The sequence below is a fragment of the Megachile rotundata genome, chromosome 13, assembly GCF_050947335.1.
Source record: "Megachile rotundata isolate GNS110a chromosome 13, iyMegRotu1, whole genome shotgun sequence".
Lineage (NCBI taxonomy): Eukaryota > Metazoa > Arthropoda > Insecta > Hymenoptera > Megachilidae > Megachile > Megachile rotundata.
The window spans coordinates 11,090,863-11,114,114 of record NC_134995.1 but is presented as its reverse complement, the minus strand read 5'-3'; the positions used below and the strand labels follow the sequence as shown (position 1 = coordinate 11,114,114).

Genomic DNA, 23,252 nt, shown 5'->3' with positions numbered 1-23,252 from the left:
CATGCGTCTATGCATTTTCGAATGTACTAATTATTCGAATGACGAATAATAAATTAGGTCTGTTTGATTAGGCGCTCCGCGCCTGACTTTCTGAGCACAATTTATGAGCTTTTATGATTAAAGAATGGTCAGCAATGCATTATTTACATGGTTCGGTCGTAAAAGTTCATAAATAATGTTCGGGTAATGAGTAATTAATTATTTTGTGTCAGCATTGCGATACGTACATGAGCCGCCTATGTCAATTCTACTGCACATGCAAAGTGCAATATTTCGGCACTTTGACGACGTAGTATGGTTCCTGAGGCATTTAGAAACAAATTTCTATTAGGGTTTGATGCGTTTTGATGCCTAATAAAGCCAGAAAATCAATTTTTGTCGAATTCGGTCGAAAACGGTACAGGTGGCGCCATTTAACGGCGAGCGGCGAAACTACGAAAAACTAAAATTTCTATTTTCTCGAAAACTGGGGACTTTTCCGAAATTCTGAGATATACAAATTGCTCCTTGTGGCCTAAGGAATCGAACGAATATAATTATGACCTGCTAGGACCATTATTAAAGAAAATAAGAAAAATGTCATTTTGTGGAGAAAATTTGTGGCGCCATCTAGCGGCGAAACTGCGAACTAAACTGAAAAAACGTATGCTCGAACAGGCAGTAAAGGGGTCAAATAAAAATTGATTTTCTGGTTTTAATAGGCAAAAAAATGAATAACTTATTCAACAAAAATTGTTTCAAAATGTCTAAAGCAGCATACTACGTCGTCAAAGTTGCGAAATATTACTTTTTATGTTTTTCTTTAACGCGTGTTCGGACATACGTTTTTTGAGTTTAGTTCGCAGTTTCGCCGCTAGATGGCACCACAAATTTTCTCCATAAATGACATTTTTTTTATTTTCTTTAATAATAGTCCTAGCAGGCTATAATTATATTCGTTCGATTCCTTAGGCCACAAGGAACAATTTGTATATCTCAGAATTTCGGAAAAGTCCCTAGTTTTCGAGAAAATCGAGATTCTCTATTTCTGTAGTTCCAACTTTCGCCGCTAGATGGACGGCAATTTTTTAGTCCATGAAATGGGCTATTTTTCTATTTTCTTTAATAATGGTCCTAGTAGGCTATAATTATATTTGTTCGATTCCTTAGGCCACAAGGAGCAATTTGTATATCTCAGAATTTCGAAAAAGTGCCTAGTTTTCGAGAAAATAAAAATTTTAGTTTTTCGTAGTTCCGCCGCTCGCCGCTAGATGGCGCCACCTGCACCGTTTTCGACCGAATTCGACAAAAATTGATTTTCTGGCTTTATTAGGCATCAAAACGCATCAAACCCTAATAGAAATTTGTTTCTAAATGCCTCAGGAACCATACTACGTCGTCAAAGTGCCGAAATATTTATTTTTTTATTTTCCTTAAATGTGTGTTCGGACCCTCACTTTTTAGGATCAGTTTTTTCAGTGATTATTCGTCCGTGGACGGTCCGATTAAAATTTTTTTTTTCTATGTCCATCTGGATGTACATACGCATGTGCATGCAAAATTTGACGAGAATTGGTTGAGTGGTTCAAAAGAAAAACGCGGACAAAAAAGTTGCAAAGTCAAGTATAAGAGCTTCGCTCGCTCGCTCAATAATTGAAAACAAATTTTAATGTAGAAACATTTATTTATGAAAATTTTACAAATCTTAAGATTAACGGGAAAAGTAACGTCTGGATAAGTATAAAATTTTGTATTTATTAGGAACGACATTAAGGCACCGTGTCCATAAGTAACAGAAACTTGTACATGTATAATCCAGGACATCACAACGTCCTCAAAGAACATATTTTCACTGATATAATTTTTTGGCGTTGTACATTTAATCTCCAAACAGTCGTTTCTGTGTTATCTTGACGCTATCGTTTAACCTCTGAGCATCGGTATACGGTTTCGATTGATCGACGATCGACGGGCCGTCTCCACCGCCGATCGAAGAACATTCGTTCACTTTACGAGTAATTATCCCGGATTGGGATCCGATGCATTCTACCAACGACTCAGTCAAATTTGTAACTGACTTTTGATCCGATGTACTGGCTGCTGTGTCGCGTTGTGTCTCGTCAACGCGATGAGACTTCGACTCGATTGTGCTCAAAGTCGTACAAGAACTTATGAATTTCTCTAAAACATCTAAAAATATTTCTTGTCGAACATTAATCATTAACGACAGAAGAAAACGCAATATCACCCGTTACCTGTCAGATTCAGGCTTTCTTCGGACAAATAAATATCATCGTGCAAACTAATACTGTCTCTGCTGAAAAGATGTTGTCGGATGGTAGTCAAATTTCTCAATTTCAACGACCTGTCCATCGTTGATCGATCAACAGGGTCATTCTTACACGGAGTTTTATACATGATTGAACGTTCGGTGCGCATTTCGCGTCCCTTCTTGATGTACGGAATCAGGCACGATAAGTTTAATTGTGTTCTAGAAACGCTGTTTGCAGTTTGTATAGACAATGGAGATTTGTAACTGCTCACTAAAAGTATTAGACGATAAAGAGCGTAAATTTCAGGTTAACAGAAAATAATATTAATACCTGTATAAGGTGTTCTTATGTAAGTCAAGGATTTCCGTTGATGATTGTCCAATGATTTGATCGTCGACGCCAATCTATTGCTTATATCTGTCACGAGCAAACGTAAAATAATATCAAGAACCATGAACTATGCAGGTAGTAAATAGTACAAAGCAAATATGACCATACCATGAATAGTATCACCCTGTCCTTTTCCGTTCTTTCCATAACTTGTATTCATTAACGTTGTGTTATTCATAATAGCAACTAAAGCAGGGTGCAACCGTCTCACCACGTTCACTATTAGTTCGCATCGTTTTATTACACGCAATTGTTGAGGTTCCGTTGCATTTTCCGTCAACAAAGCTTTTGATGCGGCATCAGCCTCAAATATTGCTTAGAAACAAAACCGATTATCTTTTATGAAAAAAACAATAAATCCGTAAATATAGATACTTACCAGCCTTTAACTCTCTAATCATCATAATCGTTTGCCTTTCTATTGTGTCGCTTCCAATGTCGTTTATAGTGGCGCTAATCTGTCGAGATAGGGACAAAGATCTAAGCACAATGGTTTGGACTTGCGTTTGAGTGACGGGTTCTCTATTATCGAGGCAATTCGACATTATCGAAACACGGTCTTGAAGATCATCTAAAACTACCTGAATAACGAATCAATTATTTAATTATATTCTGTACGAGCTAATGGTACACACAAATATGTTAACAGTCTACCTGACAATATGCCGCTGAATCCATGATCAAATTTATGGCATCTTGTAACTTGTTCACTTCTAACTGCCACTGCGTGGTCAGCAACTTCACGTTTGCACGCATTTCTTTACTTTCTGGGCGCAGATAAAACGTAGTGATGGCAGAAATTAATTCAGTTTCTAAAGATTCAAGACTTGCTAAACTATTTCGGATCTGACTGATTCCTGGAACCATAAATAAAATCGACGTTAAGGAAACAAGTTCGATTCTGTATCAACTACTACGAGAAAGATCGACCCACGATTTCTGTCTTTGCAAGAAGCAATAGCAAACAATCCAATCTGCATCGATTTGTCTATGATCTGATCAAAATCTTCTATGGCATTAGTCAAATCGTTCTTGGACCGCTGCTTGGCGTTCAATGAATTACCGCATATTGTAACGAGTTTTCTTAATGCATTAAAAGGATCGCTAAAGACCTCCATCACAAGATTCAGTACCGATACATTGATTTTACGTTCCAATCGATACAGCGCGTCGCTTAAACTGTTTATGAACAGGTTATTCAACGCTGTATCAGAAGATTCGGAGGTTAATTGGAACTTCAAATTCTCGTATTCTGATATGATGGACTGGCAGGTTCCAGTTATTGCTTTAAAGTTACAAGGTTTGCAGACTTGGGCGATCGCCATCGCGGACGAGAATACGTCTTCTATTCGGCACCACAACTCTTCGCATTCCGATATTTGATCTTGTTTCGATATATTCGGCATTTCCGATAAAATATCCAATACCAAATCCATCCTGAAACAAACAGGAATAAATGATAGAAATGTTAGTTGATTGTTGCTTTTTTAGCAATTAAAGTTTCGATGTGATGTATTACCGATAAACAAAGTGATTTTCTCTCTCGGATATTTCATCCTCGGGTAATGGATCTGGTATATCCAGTATCTCCATTAGCATTTTTAAGCAAAAACACAGTCTTTCGCAAACATATTTCTTGCAATTCTATGCGAATAAAAGCGTAAAGATCCGATTAGAGAAAATTCGTGTACACTTTTAAAATGTAGAGGTCATAAAATATTCTATTACATAGATTGGCACGTTTAACCGATGTTGTTCTTGCACTAATTGTACTAACAGTTTGAATACTGTACATAATTGAGATAAATATAAAATGATCTTCTCTGCAAGTAAACAAGATGCCAAGTTCTTACGATATATCTGTAATGGCCCAAGCAATTCCAAAATCGACGTGCCCAATTCCTGCAATAACAATCAAGTTAAAGCATTTTCAAATCAATAAATGTGATTGAAATAGTGCATCCTATATACTTTGATATTTTGAAAGTGTTCAATTTCATTCGCTTGACCCATTTCGCTAACATAATCCAAGCAATCCATTAATCTTTGTTTCAGAGGCAAACATCCTAATTTCTCTAGAGCTTCAAGTGTTGATTTAAATTTGTCAAGTACAGTGGACAAAGTTTGTTCTGCTACTTGTTTATCAACACTCTCAATCTGTAAAAAGGCTGTGAGATGAAAATACAAAGAGAAAACTAATCTACATTTTGAAATAGTGTACCGATTCATTTATGTATTCCAATGAAGAAAATTCCTCTAGAATGGTAGTAATTCTTGACTCCATTTCCTCGTAATCATTAATCTCCTCCTTTGATAGAGCATCAAACTTCTCTCCTAAGCATCTTAATTGTTCAAAAAGAGCAGGTTTCGTTGGTGCTGCATCATTCGCGCAGTAAGAACTGCAGCTTATCAGTTCCCGCAATTTATTTATCTAAATGAAATATATATAAATATACATAACCAAGTAACATTTCAAAATCATACGGTTTCTACATTCGTCTTACTTTTTCTTCTATGGGTCCTAATATTCTCTTTACTTCCTTCGTTTTTACAGGCATTTTTTCCCCTTTTGTTTTTTGTACAATCAGCGATGCAATCAGCCTCGCAACATTTGATTGTTTGTAAACAAAATGAAAACAGTTACAAGTTGACTTTTAATTCTCCATCGTAACAATGAACGCTGCCATCTATTGATTTTCAATGACGTTACGAGTGGCTTTACCATATTTCATCAATGAAAAAATTGTCGGTGATATAGGGAATGACATGAGAATGGCAAAAAATTTTCTTTCGCGTCGCCAGAAACCATTTTCACGAACTTATTTGCAAAATTTATTATTTACACACTTAAATACGTACAAAATATGAGACAGAATTATTCTTTTATCGACGGTCGAATATGTCGTCTACGATTCGTGTTATCTTCTGGGTGATATACATAATTAATTTTCGCTATGGTTCGAGAAAGAAGATAGTTTGTGAAAAATTATATCACCACTTTTGTACGCGTTGTACGCATAGAATATCGTGAACAGTATTAACCTTATTATACGAAGATCAATAATTTTTTAGCTGATTGCATGTATTTAGGACTAGTCAGAAGATTCAGTACGTTGATTCTATCAAGAAATATTGATCCCCTGCATGCTGTTATAATTCTTACGGAATTAAGCGGTAACTATATTATCTGATAAAATTTATTTGGTTATCGTTTACTTGTGCTTTTATGGTGTCTTTTTATCGTTATAAGTGTTGACCGAATAAACCTGTGTGCTGATATTTAATAATTATACGTAGAAATGGATTAACAGTGCCGAGTAGAAAGTTTGGTTATGCAATTTGTCGACTTCTTTGAACGTATAGTTATTTATTCGTAATTATTTGTCATGACGAGTCATTGAGATCAAACTAATCTCCTGGTATTAAAGTCTACGCGATTTTCTTTCATGCATATCTAAGATTTTAATGTATTTTACAATTCCACATTTGTGCATACATATATACATATATATAGGGTGAGTCAGTATTGGAATGTGACTGTACTATTTTGTCCTTGCTTTTCTATAGTTTCCACAGTTTTAAAGATCTTCTGGATAATAGTATTTACCGATTCATCTTGTGAATAAAAATATATTTTCGCATTAAAATATATTTATCTTTACAGAATGTTAACTTATTATTTTTTTTTTCAGATCAAAAGGTACAGATTGAATGAAGCAATTTTATATGTATGAATAGTTTTATATTTAACGAGGAAAGTTTGTGCCTCACAGTAACTTTGTTGCTCCTTAGACCAAACTATATTGGGCAGAAACATGGTTAAGCATTATGAGGACAGTGTGATTTTCCAATTTAATTGGAATCAAGTTGCACAAGCATTTTGGCAGAGGTATCCAAATCCTAACAGGTAAGCTGCGAACAAGATAATAATCATAGTAATGGTTTGCACAAAATAGTAAGGTTGAAATTCTTTTTTAAGTTCTCACGTATTAACTGAAGACACTATATCAAGGAGAGTTAGAAATGGAATTCTATATACCACACGACTTCTAACAAAAACCAGCGGTGTGCCTAAATGGGGAGAGAGGTTTATAAAAAAAAATGTTGTAAAAATTGTTGAGGAGAGCACAGTAGATATGAAGACAAAGACTTTGACAACATATACGCGTAATTTGGGCTACACCACAGTTATGGTAATCTAATGTTAAATGACTTAAATCCATCATAAAAAAATATCCAGGAGTAGAAGCTTGATTTTATCGTAATTTTTTATTCGTAGAGTATCGTCGAGAAGGTTGTTTACAAAGTTTCTGACGATAATCCGAATTGGACGGTAGCAAAGAGGTCCGCGTGGATAGATAGCCAAGCATTCGGATTTAGTAGAGCGCTTCAAGCGTTTGGATTGGAAAGGTTTAAAAAGAATTGTAAGGTGATGTATGCTGGCTTTAACTACGTTTTAGCGCATATGTTTCCACACACAGCGCAACACATGAATCCGACGCTTGCTCAAATGGGATTCGCTTATCGTGTAAGCAGGATAACCCAATTTATACATCAAATACCTATCTAGTATTGTTTATTAATTTATTTATCGTTCGTCGTTTTAGCTCGATGAAACAGTTGGGGCAAAGACTAGTCTCGCGGAAGGTCTACAAACATCTTTGCAAGGCAAAGCGGAGAAAGTAAAAGATGTAGCGAAGAAAGCGAAAAATTTAGCAAAGGACAATGCTGGGTCGATGTATGCGGCATAAACGTTGTAAACGATGGTGTCTGCATGAAAACTGATAACAAATGTTTAGATAAATTGAAAATTGTAAGTCGTGAAAGAATAATTTATAGACGCGAGATCGATCGAGTGAAATCGATACGACAAAATCTTTAATAATTGTTGATTTCGTTAAGATTTGTTTGAAAATTTAAGTTAGGACCTATTCGATCGTCGTTAACGACGGCCGTATGAAATCGTTGGATAAATCGATTGGTGGCAATAGCTTCCGTTTCGTTGTACACGTTGTCATTCCTTTGAACTGCCAATCTATTTTTAATCAGTGCCTAAGACTCGTTTAATAACTTATTAAATCATATTGCGGTACATTATCGCGCATAATACAGCATAAAGTTTAAACCGGAAAATATTTCGTTGTATTTGAATATTTCAAATTTACGTTTTTCCTTACTTGTGTTTACTTGAATAAATGTGACAAAAAATGAATGATTATATATATATATATGTATATGTATATATTTATACTGCTTCTAAGAATGTCCAAATGTAAGATAAAACATTGCTCGTAAATTGGAATCGATTTATTTTGAAACAATTAATGTATTTTCGTCAAACGAATAAGAATGTAAGAAAGAAAATAAACATGTTCCGATTGATAGGTGCGTCACGCAACGTATTATACATCACAGGCACACATACGTGCACGTAATTCCAGTTTCGCTCGAAATATTTTATACCGACGTTGGATACCCTTGGTATTTCACCGTGACTAATTAGCGTTACGTGTATATCTGTACGTTATTTGCACAAAAGATCTTGTATGTGACGTGCATAAAAGGACATTTTTCCTATTTCCACGATTACATATGTAATATAGCAATTTGTATAAATGTAGATAGAAAGAGCGTAGGGAGATTGCGTCGAAACAAATTGTAATATAGTGTTCACTTTTAACCGGTGTTGTTGCAAGAGTTACGCGAACAGAGATGTACTAGTATGTACATAGTAATAAACGCTCATAAACAAAACAGATTGTACTTCCTTTATGCGATTCCATCCATTTTTTTCGACTTTTGACGTAACAAGATCTACGAAGATTCTGCATGAGATACGTATAATATACACGACAACCTTGATTCATCTCAAGGAAAGTGGGATTTCCAACATCAACAATATAACGCGCATGTTTCTGCACACTCGTTAAACAAGTTGCTTCTTTTTTTACGTTTTCTCGCAAAGAGAAGAAATACTCTTTCGCGCGTTTGGAGAAAGGATCGATCGAAAGTTCAACTCTAATTATATATATTTGTTCGCATTGTTTTGGAAGGTGGTAGAGATCCCGGGAAAATCCGACCGCGCTTTTTTATGCGGGGATTTTTAAGGTTGTTCACCGATTGATGCCACGTGATTGGTTGATCATGCGACGCGTTGCACGGTCGGTTCTTTTCGGAGCTTGCGTCAACTATAAAAGTAAACGCGGATAATTCTGCCAGACCAGTGGATGCTCGATCTTCACGAGTAAGGGATAAAGCGGAACACAATGTGGCTATTTTACGTAATTCTTGGTGAGTACCTAAGTCGCAAAGAAAATACATCCTGAACAAAGTTGAAATTACAATTTTCTGATCGCAGTTGCCGCGTCCAGCGGATCGTTGGTCGTCTTCGCACAGGTAAGTCAACAACACACACCAAGTTAAACTCGATAATTGATGAGCAATGTTTGATCGCACAAAGGATGACCAGCTCCCATCTGCGCGTCCAATGGACAACGCTTTCGTAGTGGACGGATTCGTTTTCGACGGACCAGCGTCAAGGCCAACAAACACACCTTCTGCGCCAACAGGAGGCACAACAGGAAGATCAACTTCGACGACAACCTCGACGACAGCTTCTCCAGTGTCGGATGCTGAATTCGACGCTTGCGTTGCAGCCTGTCCGGTGAGTTATCTATCGAGTTCAAAGTTCCCACTTCTCGAAACATTTAAACGCTTACGTTGCACTTAAACTATGCAAATGTTGAAGAGAAACAATAATTTTCAGGCGACGCCGGAATACAATCCCGTTTGCGGATCGGACAACGGGGACTACGATAATCCGGGACGACTGAGTTGTGCGGCAGCGTGCGGCCAGAGAGGTACGACGCAAAAATTGATTAATTCTGTTGTTTCCTTATTCTCCAACGATTAATTCTTGAAACGGGTTCTTGCAGACATCACCGTGAAGTATTACGGGCGCTGCATGACCGACAAGATCAGAGGATAACTTCTGGACAAATAGGACGCGTTCGATCAACTTAGTTCGCATAATTTCGAACGAAAAGACTGTATTAGTGTTTAATTAAAAGAAGTTATTATTTTTATCAGTTTCATTAGTCTTGTTCGTGGAAAATTCCAAGAGGAAACTATCGTTTTCCTTCGTTTAGCCGAGAGACGAGGAGGAAGCACGATGGTCAGCCCATCGGACTCTTCGCGCTATTTCGAAATTTCCCCCGTGGATGCCGTACAGGTGTCTAGCCAGCACGTTGGCTCTGTCCTCCTCCGCTCGCACGGCCATTCGTCTGTATCGCGCGACGGTCAAGAGACAGCCGACGATTAACGCGATCTGAACAATCAGCCAGAATATCAACAGGCCCAGAGCGAGACTGGCGTCCACGCAAAGAAGTCCGTTCACAGAGTCTAGAAATAGATGAGGGATTATATCACGAAAGCATCGAGTTAGGTCGATTCGTAAAGGAATTTACTTCCTGCGGTGATCAACACGGTGTCGGGTGACGCGTTCGTTCTCGTCGACAACAAGCGATCCGGCGAAGACGCGAAACGATGCTGCACGATGATGGAGAGTTGCAGCGGCAGCTCTTCGGGAGCTTCCAGAGATTCTCGTTTTCTCCTACCGTAGGAAAGTAGGTCGCCTTTGCAGCGAGTCTGAAACGTGCAGCGATGAGCTAACGTGTCACAGAACAGAGAGAGGAACAGCGAGGTAACTGACCGGCGTGCACTTATCTAAACAGAATCGAACGATCACGTTGAACCTAACCAGTTGACTGTCGGGGAATTTGAAGGCGCCGAAGGTTAAGATCAAGGAGCGACCGTCGCTCGGATCTTTCGACAGGGCCGGAAAAGTGGCGGGATCGGTCGGACAACCGAGTTCGTCCAGCAGCAAGAGAGAAGCATCGCCGGAAGCGCTGCTCGCCACGAGGTGTCCGGCTTCGATGTCATAAATACCTTCGAAAGGGGAATCCGAGATTATTCGAAATGGAAGGTCGCGCGCGTTACGTGATCTTTACCGTTCGGTGGATTCAATTGAATCTTCAGGGTCAGTTTCTGCCCCAAGTGCGTGACGACCGCGTCCCGCATGTTCTCGTCCAAGATCCTCATGGTCACCAAGGGTGCTCTGGACGAGGCGTTGACGACGGTGGAGGAAACGGGCGGCACTCCTGCGCTAAACACACGGAATTGGAGCGGATGGTAGTCGACTAAAGCACGCGAGAACGGATGCTCACTTCGGATCGAGGAAGCTGAAGCTCGAGTGGACGGTGACGTTCCGGGGAGCTTGAGGTTCGTTGTCGTTCAGCGAGCATCCAACCTTGACCGCTTGATCTCCGAGACGTTGGACGATCGGATTAAACTGCACTACGATCGTCGTCCAGACCAGAGGCCGTGTCCTGCTCCAACGCGTCTTTTACTCTTTGGTCGTTTGTCGCGCGGGTAGTTAAGACTTTCTTTTACCGATTTTGAGCGTCGACGGAAAAAGCGAGATTCAGACCGCACTCGAACCCGTTGTCGTCGCGTAGATGGTCCGTGGCTGGGACCGGCAACGTCAACAGCGTCCGATTTCCTCCTCTGCCTTGAACTCCGCACTCCTCCGCGTACCCAGTCGCGTACACTCGACCGAAGAACGGATCGTTGGTCCTCAGCTCGATCGTCATGACCGATTGGTCGCATCGCACCCTCACTGAAAGATCAAACGCTTTCCTACGGTTTCGCGGCGATCTCGATCCCGATACTTACGATCCAAACACGGTTCACGTTCCCTGTAGATCGCGCTCGGTGCAGTGATCAGCGAACTGACTCCCAGGCTGTTGGTGTCCTCCGAGTGCAGTAGACAGGTCAACTCTCCGGAAGAGTCGTCCACGGTGTACCCTCGACAGACGAAGCCGTCCATGCTCAGCTCGCATCTTCGTTGGCACTGCGATCAATCGAATGGTCAATCGCCGATCATCTTAGAGAGAGAATAGAGTCGACGTCTACCTTTTACCTGTTTCTCGTCGAGATTAGTCAGCGCGACGTCCGAGTAGGGCAACGTGGCGTTTCGAAATTCCGCGTAGGAGCAATATTCTTGTGCCGCTGCAATCGTGATAAGTTTCGATAACACGTGTGATAAGTTTCCAGAGTTAGGAGTGCTTACACAGGTTTCGACACTGGTCCCAAAGGTACTCGTCCCTGTACATAGACGCTCTGTACGCTCGCGGTTTAGATCCTCGTTCGAGCAGCGACAACGAACACTGTCCCATCGCGTCGTCGGTCGACAGCGGCTTCGTCGTCCGGAATTGCGCCGACTGGCAGCTCCTTCCTGCGAGCGATTCGCTCTGAATGCACTTTAAACTTTGAACGTTTCGGAGATCGCGAGCTTACCTGACCGAATGCATGTTTCGTAACACCGGTTCCTGGAGACGGAATCGGGCAACCGGAAGGCCCCGGAATCGATCAACGCCGCCCCCGGGCTTCGCTCGACTTGCCAAAGTCTCTCCCGTTCGCAACTCCGTGGAACTAGTCGAAAGCAAACCCGTTTCGACGAATGGTTTTTCGAATGGTGGATGCGCTCTCACCTTTCACGCAGACCCGATGATAGAAGGTCGAGTTCGGTTCCGGTATCAATTCGTCGTCTTCCGTTCTCACGCTGTAACAAACGCTTCGGCCGAAATCCACCACGAACGCGGTGCAGTTCTGGCGATCGCACCTGAAACTCAAAATCTCGGTAACCAGCGAAATCTTGCCGATTTCCGATATTTTTATCCTACCTCTCGAAGCACGGTTTCGTTATCCCTTTCGAGTTTACGGCGTTGTACAGAATCGTGGAGGACTCTACGGAATCCGGCTTGACGCCACCGATTTTCTCCCAACCGGTGTCGGAACAGTTTTCGCGCGCTTCTGCAACGCGACGGTGGTTAAACTTCCGTCGATCATCGATCGAGTTTCGATGCTTACCCGTTTTCGGTAGGAAGCCGCAAATCGCGATCGTTACGATCAGTGTGAGCATCGCCGCGTTTCCGGTCGAGTATCGTGCCAAGGATACTCGCGATCGTTCGCTCGCGCGTCCTAGTTCGCGGCTGGTCGAACACCGGCTCTTACGTAACCGCGTTTTGCGCCTCGTTACGTCGTTGATTCAACGGAAACGAGCGTCGTCGGCTCACGAAAACCGAAGACGGAGAGTAGGCGTATTCGAGAGGAGACTTGAGGTGTTCCTTTCGATCGTTCTCCAAAAACAGAGCAACGCTATTGATCTTCGGATCGCGAGAACGTGAAACACGTTCGAGGATTCTTAGACTTTGAAATGAACAACGGCGCGACCAACAGTAAGATAGAAACGATGAAGGGTTCGCGGACGACGCGAGCAAAAAAATGGTGCTTGCGAGTTGCGATTTCGCGAGCAACTGACGCGTCGGGAAACGCGAACAAAAGTATGCGTGTACACCTGTACGCGTGAAAAACGAATAGCAACGAACGCGCGATGGCACAGGAATAATCGCGCGGTGGCGTAACCGGCATTGCACCGCGCGGAGCGGATTTCGTCGATTCTCAGCCGGCGAAGAGACGCGACGATAAAGCGTGTTCGAAACGCTCGCGATACGGGCGGCGGGCGCGGCCCGCGCTCGCGGAGCGTGACGCTCGTCGTCGCGATGCATCGACGCGTTTGTCCCGCCTCGACGAATATTTCCGGCCGGCCGAGCGTTGTCACCGAGCTGGCCAGTCTTCGATCGCAGTTTCGTTCTATTCGATTCGACGGATAAGCCGCCTAGCGTAAAACCGCGATAACGACACGAATAGATGAGCGCGATGACGCGATATTCTCCTCGTTGCTCGATTAGTAACGTCCTTCGACTTACGTAAGCACCGTTTTACGCTCGGAGGCGCGAGCACGCGCGTTTAAGGCCACGAAATTCGTTCAGCGATAAACGAAAGAAATGACGAAACGTCCTACGACGTTTTCGCGCAATCTGTTAGCTAATTGAGGGGTATCGTGCACCCGCATCCCTGTGAACACCGATTTCTCCGTTCGCTTTCTCCTCGTGGTCTCGTTCGTTCCAAACGGCGCAACGTTAGAGAAAAAGGGGCGATGAGAAACGATATCGCTGATCGGTGAAATTGCAAGGAATTCGATGTTCCAGGACTATTTATTTCGTTCCCTTTTCTAGTTTCGATTACATGCGAAATTACAGTCCTGATTAACTACGGGCGTCAATAGGCAGGGCTAACGACTCCCATGATCTCTGCCAGGCTGTAGAACGTGTCGAAGCCTTGTATTAAGCCCTTAACGGGTTCGGGGATGTTGCGCATCTTGGCGACTCGATCGAGAGTGCGACGCAACCAGGGGAGTCCCGTGGTGGTGAGAAAATGCCACATCAGTTTCATCCCTTTCTCGAGAAGACTAATGGCTCGGTCGCGGACGTAATCCCTCATCGCGTCGATGGTCTTCGGTAGATACGAGAAAAAATTCGGGAATATGCTTGACAGGAAGTGCAGAAGACCAACTGTTATGTTTATGGGCATCTGCAACGGAACGCGAATCAACCAATTCACGATGAATTCCACGGCTGAAGAGATCATTTGGGCTACAGTCTGAATCGGTTCCGTGATGCTGCGTCGGGGGCGACGCAACGCCAAAGCGTTGCCTTCGTCGATGTTTAGACGATCATCTGAAAAGGAGTTTGCCGATGAGGATACGACGGCGATTCGTGAACGTGGCACGTACCTTGTTTCTTCGAGTAGCCGGAACAGAAAGCGAACCAGAGGAACAGCACCAGCAGAATCACGAAGGCTCGCATCGTGGATATTCGATGATTTTTCGGTCACGGTTGTTCCGTACGAGTGGTTGATAATAAAAGCGAGCCTTTCGCCAATTTTCCTACCGTTCGCGCAACGGTTATCGGTGCAAATTCGAGACATCGCGGTGTCGTCAGTTTTTCCTTTCAGCTCGCTAGTTTCCTTATCGCGAAGGCTTCGTCTTCGATTACGCGAATGGAAAAACGAAACGCGAAATCTAAATTACAGGTTTTTAGCTAGTTAGCTCGGAACGTAGAAAGGGGAGACAGATAGCGAGTAATCGCGACTCACGAAATGTAAATTATTCAAACGTATCGGAGTTTTCTTTTCGCCGAGAGCACGCGACCGAGGGGAAGCGAGGAGTAGTCGGGAAAGAAAATTGGTGTTTGCCGAGCTGGGTAAACGCGACGAGATCGAAGACGAAGAATAAAAGATCTCCGTATTTGGAAGTGAAGCGATCCTAGCAATCGATCTCTTTTTTCAGCGTTTGTTGTGCTTCCGTCAGGCTGACTCGGACTAGGCAACTATCGTGCATTATCCGTTTTATCGGACTCATCGTCGCATCGTAATGCGATCAGCCAACACTTCGTAACGACCAGGAAAATTCGATTGAGGTCCGGAACAATTAACTGCGAAGCAGTCGCCGCCAAACGCCATGTTGCAACGGCAGCTGTTCGTAGCGACGCTGTCGCTCGGGTTGCTGTTATCGACTGTTACCGGTCAACCGATCGCTTCAGCCGAGACCATTCTGATACGACCGATCGCTGTCTATCAGAGTCTGATCAAAGGTATCCACGATTATTTCAACAATACCTGCGTGATACTCCTTCGCGGTTCGTCGAAGCCGATGGAAGAAGAAGGTGAGAAGAAGAATTCGATTTGCCTCGAATACTCGAACATCGGAAGCGGTTATCGTTCTCGTTTCGCGGTTATCGTTTCAGAAATGGAACAAGTGGAGGGACTGCTGGCGCTGCAAAGGTATTTCAGCGGTTCGCTGAACATACGCACCAGCATCATGGATTTTCGCATGTTTAAAGATCGAGTAGGTCCGAAAGCTAGCGACGATAAATTATCCCTCCTTCGCTTCTCGATCGTTCGTTTCAGGTAGGGAAATCTTATCACCGCTTGAAGAGGCCGTTGTTCGTGATACTGAACGATCTGGAGAACACGAAGGAACAGTTCGTTTCGGTAAATATTCGCGACAACGATTCGTAAAAATCAAACGTCGCTAACGGTTCGATCAAACAGGTTTCTCGATGGATCGCGATGGCCTATCCAACATGGTTGCTCTTCCTCAGCGACGAGAGCAATTACGAGGACGTTCTATCAGAAATTTACGTGCCGTTCGATTGCCTGATGGCGGTCACACAGAGGAACACCGAGGGAACCGGCGAGATCCTTCGCGAAGTGTACAACATCCAAAAGGGAGATCGGCTGAGATCGTCGAATTTCGGTACGTGGAACGCTACTGGAGGATTTCATGGTCCTCGTTACGGATTGTTCGAACGTCGGCATGATCTGGACGGCTACAGCATGAGGGTGGTTGTCATTCAAGTGAGTGCCGATTCTGCCCGACTGTCAAAACCTATCTATCGCTCTGGTTTTCCCTTTTCACAGAATCTTCCGGTTTCGCAAATCATCCGGGACAATGTGACCAATCAACCGATAGGCATCGAGGGCTTGTTCGGCGAGATACTTCAGCTGTTGCAAGCAAGAATGAATTGCACGTCAGTATCGGTAACGAGAGAGGAGATAATGCGCGAGGTGCGAGAGATACTTTTCGGGATCGGAGTCCGATCTGCGCCTTGGGTCGGAATCGGGAGCGCTGCCCGCAGCTTGATCGCCTCTCCTTCTCTTAGCGTCCTCATCGGTCTCTTGCTCGGCTTTCCGTTTCTTCAGACTGTCCCGCAACTCCTTCAGTTGCCTGCTCGTTTCCTTCCGAAAGTATTCCTCTTGATTGGCAGCCGATCGTTCTTCGAACGCGTCCCTCTTCCGGCCATCACCGCTTCTTCGACGTCGTTCATAGGGTCGGCGGGACACGTGGTTCACTAATAACTTTGCTCGTCCATGGCTGTCGTTCGCGAACCGTTTATTCGAACCAGAGAGAAGAGAAGGCGGTTTTGTACTTACGACGATCGTCCTCTGGGGCTAACGGGTTCCAGACATCGCGAAGCGAGTCCGCGCAACATGCTCCCGGTGACCTGCGTTCCCTCGGTGTCCCGTAGCGGTTAGGAGGATAACGGACTGTCGATCCTATCGAATCGACGATCGCGAGAATCGCGGACAATTTCGCGAGACGAACACGAATAAACGAACCGGTTTTTTCAGGTACATTTTCCAGGAGGCTGAGTCATGGGGAGTGCGATTGCCGAACGGCACGTGGTCCGGTGCGATCAAGATGCTGCTGGGGAACAAGGCGGACCTGGCAGCCGACGGATTCACGATGACGACGAACAGACTGAACGCGATCGAGTTCACCACGCCCGTCTACACGACCAAGTAAGCTAGCGACGCGATAGTTTAAAACCTCTTCTCCCGACGCGTTATCGTAGGAGCCGAGTGTTCATCAAGAGACCCGACTCGACGACGGTCAAGTGGACCACGTATTTGGCGCCGTTCTCCTCCAACATTTGGAACGCGGTCGCATTGACGATTCTGCTCACTGCCTTCGCGATCCTCAGCATCGAGGGATTCTCCCCGAGAACTCCGGCCAGTCATCCCCAATTCGCGAACCGCTTCTCGGAGCTCGTTTTCCTGGTGTTCGGCGTGTTTTGCGGACAAGGTGAGACTAAACGAGCCAACGCTCCAGAACCAACTTAACGTGTATTTTATAGGCATGGAACCGTCCTCGTTGGACCCGATCAGACTGGTGCATCTGACCGTTCATCTAGCGGCGGTGGTGGTGATCGCCGCTTATTCGGCAGCTTTAATCAGTTTCCTCGCGATCCAGACGTTTGCGATGCCGTTCACCACGATGGAGGGTCTGCTGGAGGACGGGACGTACAGACTGGCCGTAATCGCGGACTCGGCCGGCTACAGTTTTTTCCAGGTACCGTTTCCCAGACTCTTTTCGATCTGATCTCACCAGCTTTCCACGCGATAGGATACCAGAGATCATACGATCAGCCTCATGTTCAAGAAACTGTTGAGCAAAGAGACCGATCTACCGACCAATTGTCTGGACGGTTTGAGACGCATTTGCAGCGAAACCAGATACGCGTTTATGACGATGGATAACATGGCCGCGGTTCTGAGAGGGAAAGTCGACTGCACGTTCGAACCTCTCGACTCGATAATGCAGGCTACCGTGGCCATGGCGGTTCCGGAACGGAGTCCGTATCGCGGCCTCATCAATACTAAGTGAGTCTCGATCGGTGGATCATTATACTTGCGCCGCTACTCTATGATCTTTGTTCCAGTATCTTAATTATGCGGGACTGTGGACTTCTTCAGCGACTGCTCCAGAGGGAATGGACGACGAACGAGTACAAGGTAATCGATCTTTCCAAAAGCAGTCGGTCAACAATATCGAATTTTTTCGTTTCAGGCGAAATCGGAGTGGTCCTCGGTCGAACTTCAAGACGCTACGCCGCTACTCGTTTTTTTGCTGTTGGCATTTATGGTCGCGGGTCTGGCGCTGCTGATAGAACGACTGGTCCGCCGCGACCGCGTGAAAATTCGCGGTGTCGTGGCGCTGCAACCGCCGGCGAAATAGCTAGCGACTCTATACGTCTGCCGGATGATCGAGCGCGGCGTTTACGTTTCGCCGACGTAAACAAACTCGCGAAAACACCGCTCGTTCGTCCGGGCGAGTGCGCAAACATACGACAGTTGCGCGCGTACCTCCGTAGCGTTCGTTAAAATCGCGGAATCGAGAAACGGTGGATCGCGCGATGGCGGATGCGAAGAGCAAGAAAGCGCGGTCCACCGCTAAACCGGCGCCGTCGGGGATTCCGTTACCGCGCGGGAAAGAAAACGCTCGACCTTCATTGAGCGCCGCCGAGAAAAGAGCGTCCTTCGCGAAGGAACCCGCTGGCAGAACTCGAGTCTCGATCGACTGCGCTACCGATCGCTCGGCTCAAACCAGTCGCGCGTTCGCTGACGTGACCAAGAAGGCTCCGTTCAAGATCCACTGTGACCAGAAGAATGTCCCGAGGGAAGAATCTCGAGAAGAATCGCGGCCGCGAAATCGCGCGACGAGCGAAGTCGCTGCCGAAGCGACGCGAAAGCGGTCGACGGTCGACAAGACCGACGACTCGCGGCTCGATAAAAACCTCCCGCGTTCCAAGATACCCCGTCGCTCCAGGTAAGCCTCGCGTTTCTATTTTTTTCGTACATTGAGACTCTTTTGATCCTAGGTCGTGTTCCGTGCCGACGGAGAGCGTTCTTTCCAAACGACCGACACTCGATCCAAGATCGAGATTGGTCGAAATCGACAGAACGGTTGTGACGTTGAAGAGGAAGCTCAGCGAGGAGACAAGCAGGTACCGACCCGTTCGATCGTTTCGAGGTGTCTCTTCTTTCTCTTCCCTCCTTTTTCTGTCTTAGCAGATGTCCGAACGAAAGAAACGAAACAAGAGCGAAGAAATGCGGAGAAACGTGTCCGACGCTGTGCGACGGACGAGTTGCGTCACCGATTCCGGCCGAGGTAAATGACTGCATTACGTTTTGTTCGAGAAAACGGCCATCGACTGCAACGTACGTTTTAGCCGGTGATCCAGGAGGAGCCGGTGGACAAGATTCGCAGGACCGATCTCGCCAAAAATCTCGGCCGTTCCGGGGACCGAGCCTCTCTGCCGGTCGAGCTGCTCTTCCACGCGGAGTATCTCGAAGATCTGCCGATCATCGAGCAGCAGAGGGAAGAGCGGTCCGTTCGACTGTCCGTCAACTTTCTGCGAGGCAACGTGAACGCGGAACAGAGAAGGCTGGTGATCATCTTCATGATCAGCGTAGGGGTGAGTAGGCAATACGACTGTCAAGGAAAACGAAATTAACGTGTTGTCGATGCAGGTGCATTGCCGGTATCCGTCGTTCGCCGTGTATCAGGCGGTGAAGCTGTTCGACGCGGCGCTGGATAGAATCCCGATGCAAACGCCGGTCGTGCAGCTGCACGCGTTGGCCAGCTTGTGGATCGCGTTGAAGAAGCAAGAACACTTTCACAGGATACCTACGGTAAGCTTTCGTCGTCAAATTTCGACGACATTCTCAATGTACCTTTTCTGCAGGCTGCGAAGATGGTAAACTTAGCTAAGGAGTTGTACCAGGACCGAGAAGATTTACTGATCGCGTGCGAGGCGAAGATCCTGCAGGCTTTGGATTTTAACTTGACGTTCGCGGACCCGTTCTCTCTCTTCAATTATCACCTGATCAACTGCCAGCGTTGTTTAAACATTTCCGAAGAGAGCGTCATGTTTCTGTACAACTGTGGTGGCTACCTGGTACGTTCATCTTTCGCGTTTCGTTCGCGGTCGAATCTAGTGAGCTGTTTTTGCAGATCGACGTGACGCTGCTGGACGAGCAGTTCTGTCGAAAAGGCGCGGGTCTGATCGCCGCGACGGCTGCCGAGCTGGCACTCGGTCTCGCCTTCGACGCGATCGTGGACAACGCTCGACCGCGATGGCTATTCTGGAGGGGACTGCTTTCCGCCAACGTTCCTCGCTTAATCGCCAAGTCGGTCTACTTCTTGCACCTTTCTCCCCGATGGAAACGACTATTTCACGCCGCTTTATTCGTAGGTACCGGGACGAGGAAATCGATCGATCTCGAGTCACGATGCTGCGACGCGTTTTAATTTCCGGCAAGAAGCGTTACGGTTTCGACGCGGTACACAAAAAGTACAGTCGCAGCAGACACGGCCGAATATCGGAACGTTTGCTGGATCGAGCCAGCAGAGTATCGCCGTCGGAATCGTTGTTCGATCTGTAACGATCCGCGTTGGTATCGAGGTAAGAAGGAAAAGGAATAAAGAAAAATGTTGCTTCGTTTGCTGTGCTATTTTATTACGTAATCGCAACGGCGATCCTTTCTCGTCGTCGAGTTTCCAAGCGGTTCGCGTGGCTCGCTGCATCAAGCGTACTCTCGGGCCGTCGCTTGCCAATCGTTCCACTTGTTCCACGCCTTGCTCACCGAGACCAGACCTTTCGCGTCATCCTGAAAACGAAACGTTGCATAAGTCGTGAACGAGCGCTTTCGCGAGATATCTCGGACAGTTACCCTGAACAGCAGGTTAGGCTGACCGGCCCAGGTGCCGAACATTTGCAGCAGGTCCGGTCGTTTGGAGTAGAGGGTGCTCGCGGCCAGAGTGCCGTGGGTCAGTTCATCCTGGGCGTTCGGGGTCTTGGAAGCCGAGGTGAGTATCACTCTGGGAGGATCCAGACCCAAGTTGCATCGTTGCCCGTCCTCGATCGGGGCGACTCCGCCGCTCGGGCAGAGAAGTTGCAGGTCCCCTGTTTTGTTCTGTGCGCTGACCAGAGCCGGCAACGGGAGGAACGCTACGTCTCCTTTGCCTTGCAACAAACACTCGAGGGCTCCTTTTCCGCCTCTGAAGGTTTCCGCTTCGTTCGGCTTGCACTTGGTCGCGCTTCGAACTCTATCGTCGTTGGCCGCGGCGTTTCCGACGCATTGTTTGCAGAGGTTGGACTCGACCGGCGCACCGGGTGCGCACGATGCCGAGAAGAAATCGGCGACATCGTCGGCAGAGGTGATCAGACCTTTGCTCTTCAAGGCGTGCACCGGGGCTGACCAACCGGAGAAGTCACCCTGGTATCCGCTGTGGCACGACTTCTTGCCTCTCAAGTCCTCTGAAATCGAACGAAATCGTAGAGTATCGAGATATAAAACAGCAACGCTTGTGCGTACCTAGTTTGTTGATCCCGGAAGACTTTCGAACGACAGCGACGGCTGGTCTCTCGCTGAATTCGGTCGCGCCTGTTCCGTACGATTCGGCGATTATGGGAACTGCGTTGAACTCCTTGGTTGCTCGGGCCACTGAGCCTCCTTCGACTACCGTCAGATCAGCGTTGCCTTCCTTGATGGCTTTCAAGCAACCGTCTTGATTCTTCTCGAGCAAGCACTCTAACTTCGGTCTGACCTCCCTGCGAGGCGGAAGAACCGGGTAAGGAATCGACTACGCGTGAGGTATTAGAAGAAAATTACCTCGAGAAGGAAGCTTTAGCGAGGGCCTGGCACTTCTCGAGCGCTCCCTGCTCCCACATGCACCAGCGCGCTCTCTTGCCTACGGCTCCGGAGTTCCTTTCAATCACATCCAGATACTTGGCGTTGGTCAAATGTTCCTTGGGCTGCACCGGAGGCGCGGCAACAGCCAGGGTCTTCTCGTCCAGCAGCATGATGTCCTTCCACCAGTCAGCCTTTTCTTGCTCTCCCAATTTACCGAGATCCGTCAGTTCCTGACAGTTGGGAATCGATTAGCGAAAAAGTCAATGAAGATACCTTTCGAGAGAAGATACCTTTTGCATCGCTTGTACGTTGCCGGCCGCTCCGTTGGTCATGTACCCCTGCCAGGGTCTAGCAGCCCAGGTGCACGGTTTCGTGTTCGCGTCGATCGGCACTTTGCTGCCGTCCGGGCAGAAGTATCGGAAATCTGCAGGGTTTTCTGCAGTCGGAACAGCGGGTGACACGCCGACCGGCAAACCGAAGAACCGTTTCACGTAAATTACTTTGGTCCAGGCGACCTGTCCATCGTTGTGCGCGAGGCATCGCAGCGCGCCTTCGTATCCCGAGTAGAGGTCCGGATAGTCGCAGACCTCCGGTTTTTCGCAGAGGGCGCACATGTTCGAGTAGGTTTGTTCTGCGAAATCAAAGCGATTAAAGAATCTGAAGGTAAGTCTCTGTCAAAGGAAGAGCAGCTTACTGAGTCTGCGGTTGATCGCGGGATCCGGGGACCAGGTGCCGACCAAGCATCCTTTGGAGAAGAGCGAGCTCAACGCGCGCAGCTCGTTCTCGCGCGCCGAGTATTCGGGATCGTTCAGGTTGTGCAGAATTCCCATGGCGGTGAGTTTAGTGATGGGGATTTTGTAGCCCACGTTGCGACCGACTCCCGTGTGGCAGGACCTCAGTCCTCGCAATCCTTCCACGTTGTCGATCTTCAAATCTTTGTGTATGACGGCCACGGCCTCGTACCGGTACGGTGCGTCCGGTTCCTCCTTCGTTCTCACCTGAGAGGATCGATCTTGTGACAAATTGGAAAACGGTGAAGATTAGAAATTCCTTGGAACTACTGTACCTGTTCAACGACGCTGTAACCGGCTTTCGCTGCAAGCTCGTTGTCCTTTGCGGCTAGGTACATGTCCTCCGGGTCGACGGCGACCACGTCCGCCTCCTTCCTGCCGACCTTTTCGATGCACTCGAATCGATCGCGGCCGGATATGCACGAGATCGGTATCCCTTTGACCGCGGAGTCCTTGACCATCTCCGCGCACTCCTTCCGGTAGACCTCGGGCACGCATATCGTGTCTGAAGAGTAATAGAAAAATCGCGTGTCAAACCGCGAAATTGATCGGTTCGCCAGAACGCGTAGGCGTACTTACAGACTCGTCCGGAGGGAGCGTCATTAGCTGCGGACGCGGCGGTCACGAGGAGCGCGGCGAGAGCGGCGCAAATTTCGAACCGCATGGTTCGCGTTAATCGAGGAGGAAGACGCTCTCAGGAGACTCGACGAAACGACGCGAATAAACGATCGAAGATAAAAAGTGTCTACTCGCCGTAGCCGGTCGTCGAGAGAATCAACGATCGACTATCCACGGCTCCTTTATATGCGTACTCGGCGAGGTTGCTTTTTTTCTCCCGTTCCGCGTCGCGCGTTCTCTCGCGTTCTCGAGCGCACAG

General features: G+C 46.5%; 7 protein-coding genes across 13 annotated transcripts; 4 read left to right on the top strand and 3 right to left on the bottom strand.

The window, feature by feature from the left end:
• Positions 1 to 1,714: 1,714 nt before the first annotated feature.
• Positions 1,715 to 5,329, bottom strand: Spt (Spitting Image). Its single transcript, XM_003705861.2, has 12 exons — positions 5,147 to 5,329; positions 4,864 to 5,073; positions 4,614 to 4,799; positions 4,371 to 4,544; positions 4,162 to 4,286; positions 3,577 to 4,079; positions 3,297 to 3,499; positions 3,022 to 3,223; positions 2,751 to 2,957; positions 2,583 to 2,669; positions 2,235 to 2,522; positions 1,715 to 2,169 (listed from the first exon to the last, which is right to left on the bottom strand). The coding sequence occupies exons 1-12, from the start codon at positions 5,198 to 5,200 to the stop codon at positions 1,859 to 1,861; spliced, it is 2,550 nt and encodes an 849-aa protein (XP_003705909.1). The 5' UTR covers positions 5,201 to 5,329; the 3' UTR covers positions 1,715 to 1,858.
• Positions 5,330 to 6,407: 1,078 nt separating this feature from the next.
• On the top strand, positions 6,408 to 8,396 carry prel (preli-like). The gene is made up of 4 exons (XM_012291536.2): positions 6,408 to 6,549; positions 6,622 to 6,835; positions 6,922 to 7,170; positions 7,250 to 8,396. Exons 1-4 carry the CDS (start codon positions 6,458 to 6,460, stop codon positions 7,391 to 7,393), a joined length of 699 nt encoding a protein of 232 aa, XP_012146926.2. The 5' UTR covers positions 6,408 to 6,457; the 3' UTR covers positions 7,394 to 8,396.
• On the bottom strand, positions 7,935 to 12,708 carry LOC100880315 (uncharacterized). Its single transcript, XM_012291541.2, has 13 exons — positions 12,573 to 12,708; positions 12,386 to 12,515; positions 12,194 to 12,324; positions 12,000 to 12,134; positions 11,773 to 11,937; positions 11,623 to 11,711; positions 11,376 to 11,553; positions 11,094 to 11,319; positions 10,868 to 11,029; positions 10,652 to 10,806; positions 10,354 to 10,589; positions 10,109 to 10,289; positions 7,935 to 10,043 (listed from the first exon to the last, which is right to left on the bottom strand). Exons 1-13 carry the CDS (start codon positions 12,622 to 12,624, stop codon positions 9,787 to 9,789), a joined length of 2,097 nt encoding a protein of 698 aa, XP_012146931.1. The 5' UTR covers positions 12,625 to 12,708; the 3' UTR covers positions 7,935 to 9,786.
• On the top strand, positions 8,825 to 9,727 carry LOC100880427 (uncharacterized). The gene is made up of 5 exons (XM_003705928.3): positions 8,825 to 8,933; positions 9,001 to 9,038; positions 9,103 to 9,306; positions 9,409 to 9,502; positions 9,578 to 9,727. Exons 1-5 carry the CDS (start codon positions 8,909 to 8,911, stop codon positions 9,628 to 9,630), a joined length of 414 nt encoding a protein of 137 aa, XP_003705976.1. The 5' UTR covers positions 8,825 to 8,908; the 3' UTR covers positions 9,631 to 9,727.
• A 2,355-nt stretch (positions 12,709 to 15,063) lies between the features above and the next one.
• On the top strand, positions 15,064 to 18,269 carry LOC100880202 (glutamate receptor U1). 6 transcript variants are annotated; one of them, XM_076538883.1, is made up of 11 exons: positions 15,064 to 15,268; positions 15,350 to 15,454; positions 15,517 to 15,596; positions 15,657 to 15,962; positions 16,026 to 16,135; positions 16,737 to 16,907; positions 16,961 to 17,190; positions 17,243 to 17,457; positions 17,512 to 17,768; positions 17,828 to 17,900; positions 17,956 to 18,159. In XM_076538883.1, the coding sequence occupies exons 1-11, from the start codon at positions 15,064 to 15,066 to the stop codon at positions 18,121 to 18,123; spliced, it is 1,920 nt and encodes a 639-aa protein (XP_076394998.1). In that variant the 3' UTR covers positions 18,124 to 18,159. The 6 variants fall into 6 exon arrangements, with proteins under 6 accessions (XP_076394998.1, XP_076394997.1, XP_076394995.1 ...); XM_076538882.1 differs by having other exon boundaries at positions 15,064 to 15,454; XM_076538880.1 differs by having other exon boundaries at positions 15,657 to 16,135; positions 17,828 to 18,269.
• LOC105663339 (uncharacterized) lies at positions 18,262 to 20,392 on the top strand. Of its 2 annotated transcripts, none has more exons than XM_076538914.1 (8): positions 18,262 to 18,714; positions 18,767 to 18,892; positions 18,960 to 19,056; positions 19,118 to 19,363; positions 19,419 to 19,580; positions 19,634 to 19,846; positions 19,903 to 20,078; positions 20,144 to 20,392. In XM_076538914.1, the coding sequence occupies exons 1-8, from the start codon at positions 18,302 to 18,304 to the stop codon at positions 20,331 to 20,333; spliced, it is 1,623 nt and encodes a 540-aa protein (XP_076395029.1). In that variant the 5' UTR covers positions 18,262 to 18,301; the 3' UTR covers positions 20,334 to 20,392. The 2 variants fall into 2 exon arrangements, with proteins under 2 accessions (XP_076395029.1, XP_076395028.1); XM_076538913.1 differs by having other exon boundaries at positions 18,957 to 19,056.
• Positions 20,387 to 23,178, bottom strand: Tsf1 (transferrin 1). The gene is made up of 8 exons (XM_003705925.3): positions 22,955 to 23,178; positions 22,651 to 22,880; positions 22,279 to 22,582; positions 21,875 to 22,215; positions 21,564 to 21,814; positions 21,267 to 21,502; positions 20,622 to 21,208; positions 20,387 to 20,558 (listed from the first exon to the last, which is right to left on the bottom strand). The coding sequence occupies exons 1-8, from the start codon at positions 23,037 to 23,039 to the stop codon at positions 20,475 to 20,477; spliced, it is 2,118 nt and encodes a 705-aa protein (XP_003705973.2). The 5' UTR covers positions 23,040 to 23,178; the 3' UTR covers positions 20,387 to 20,474.
• Between the last annotated feature and the right edge of the window lie 74 nt (positions 23,179 to 23,252).

What these genes read in the sequence shown, in the direction of transcription:
- Spt (XM_003705861.2), bottom strand. Translation starts at nt 5,200, where the DNA reads ATGCCTGTAAAAACGAAGGAAGTAAAGAGAATATTAGGACCCATAGAA. An exon ending in GGTTAAACGTGCCAATCTAT is followed by an intron (nt 4,287 to 4,370) that starts GTAATAGAATAT and finishes TTATTCGCATAG; the next exon opens with AATTGCAAGAAATATGTTTG. An exon ending in CATAAGAACACCTTATACAG is followed by an intron (nt 2,523 to 2,582) that starts GTATTAATATTA and finishes TAATACTTTTAG; the next exon opens with TGAGCAGTTACAAATCTCCA.
- prel (XM_012291536.2), top strand. Translation starts at nt 6,458, where the DNA reads ATGGTTAAGCATTATGAGGACAGTGTGATTTTCCAATTTAATTGGAAT. An exon ending in AGGTATCCAAATCCTAACAG is followed by an intron (nt 6,550 to 6,621) that starts GTAAGCTGCGAA and finishes TTCTTTTTTAAG; the next exon opens with TTCTCACGTATTAACTGAAG. An exon ending in TGGGCTACACCACAGTTATG is followed by an intron (nt 6,836 to 6,921) that starts GTAATCTAATGT and finishes TTTTATTCGTAG; the next exon opens with AGTATCGTCGAGAAGGTTGT.
- LOC100880427 (XM_003705928.3), top strand. Translation starts at nt 8,909, where the DNA reads ATGTGGCTATTTTACGTAATTCTTG. An exon ending in CGTTGGTCGTCTTCGCACAG is followed by an intron (nt 9,039 to 9,102) that starts GTAAGTCAACAA and finishes GATCGCACAAAG; the next exon opens with GATGACCAGCTCCCATCTGC. An exon ending in GGCAGCGTGCGGCCAGAGAG is followed by an intron (nt 9,503 to 9,577) that starts GTACGACGCAAA and finishes GGGTTCTTGCAG; the next exon opens with ACATCACCGTGAAGTATTAC.
- LOC100880315 (XM_012291541.2), bottom strand. Translation starts at nt 12,624, where the DNA reads ATGCTCACACTGATCGTAACGATCGCGATTTGCGGCTTCCTACCGAAA. An exon ending in ACGTGAACCGTGTTTGGATC is followed by an intron (nt 11,320 to 11,375) that starts GTAAGTATCGGG and finishes TTGATCTTTCAG; the next exon opens with TGAGGGTGCGATGCGACCAA. An exon ending in CGTGTTGATCACCGCAGGAA is followed by an intron (nt 10,044 to 10,108) that starts GTAAATTCCTTT and finishes ATCTATTTCTAG; the next exon opens with ACTCTGTGAACGGACTTCTT.
- LOC100880202 (XM_076538878.1), top strand. Translation starts at nt 15,064, where the DNA reads ATGTTGCAACGGCAGCTGTTCGTAGCGACGCTGTCGCTCGGGTTGCTG. An exon ending in CAAGCAAGAATGAATTGCAC is followed by an intron (nt 16,136 to 16,736) that starts GTCAGTATCGGT and finishes CGGTTTTTTCAG; the next exon opens with GTACATTTTCCAGGAGGCTG. An exon ending in CGCGGCCTCATCAATACTAA is followed by an intron (nt 17,769 to 17,827) that starts GTGAGTCTCGAT and finishes TCTTTGTTCCAG; the next exon opens with TATCTTAATTATGCGGGACT.
- LOC105663339 (XM_076538913.1), top strand. Translation starts at nt 18,302, where the DNA reads ATGGCGGATGCGAAGAGCAAGAAAGCGCGGTCCACCGCTAAACCGGCG. An exon ending in AAGATACCCCGTCGCTCCAG is followed by an intron (nt 18,715 to 18,766) that starts GTAAGCCTCGCG and finishes TTTTGATCCTAG; the next exon opens with GTCGTGTTCCGTGCCGACGG. An exon ending in GTTCCTCGCTTAATCGCCAA is followed by an intron (nt 20,079 to 20,143) that starts GTCGGTCTACTT and finishes CTTTATTCGTAG; the next exon opens with GTACCGGGACGAGGAAATCG.
- Tsf1 (XM_003705925.3), bottom strand. Translation starts at nt 23,039, where the DNA reads ATGCGGTTCGAAATTTGCGCCGCTCTCGCCGCGCTCCTCGTGACCGCC. An exon ending in GTTACAGCGTCGTTGAACAG is followed by an intron (nt 22,583 to 22,650) that starts GTACAGTAGTTC and finishes CGATCCTCTCAG; the next exon opens with GTGAGAACGAAGGAGGAACC. An exon ending in GCTAAAGCTTCCTTCTCGAG is followed by an intron (nt 21,503 to 21,563) that starts GTAATTTTCTTC and finishes TCCGCCTCGCAG; the next exon opens with GGAGGTCAGACCGAAGTTAG.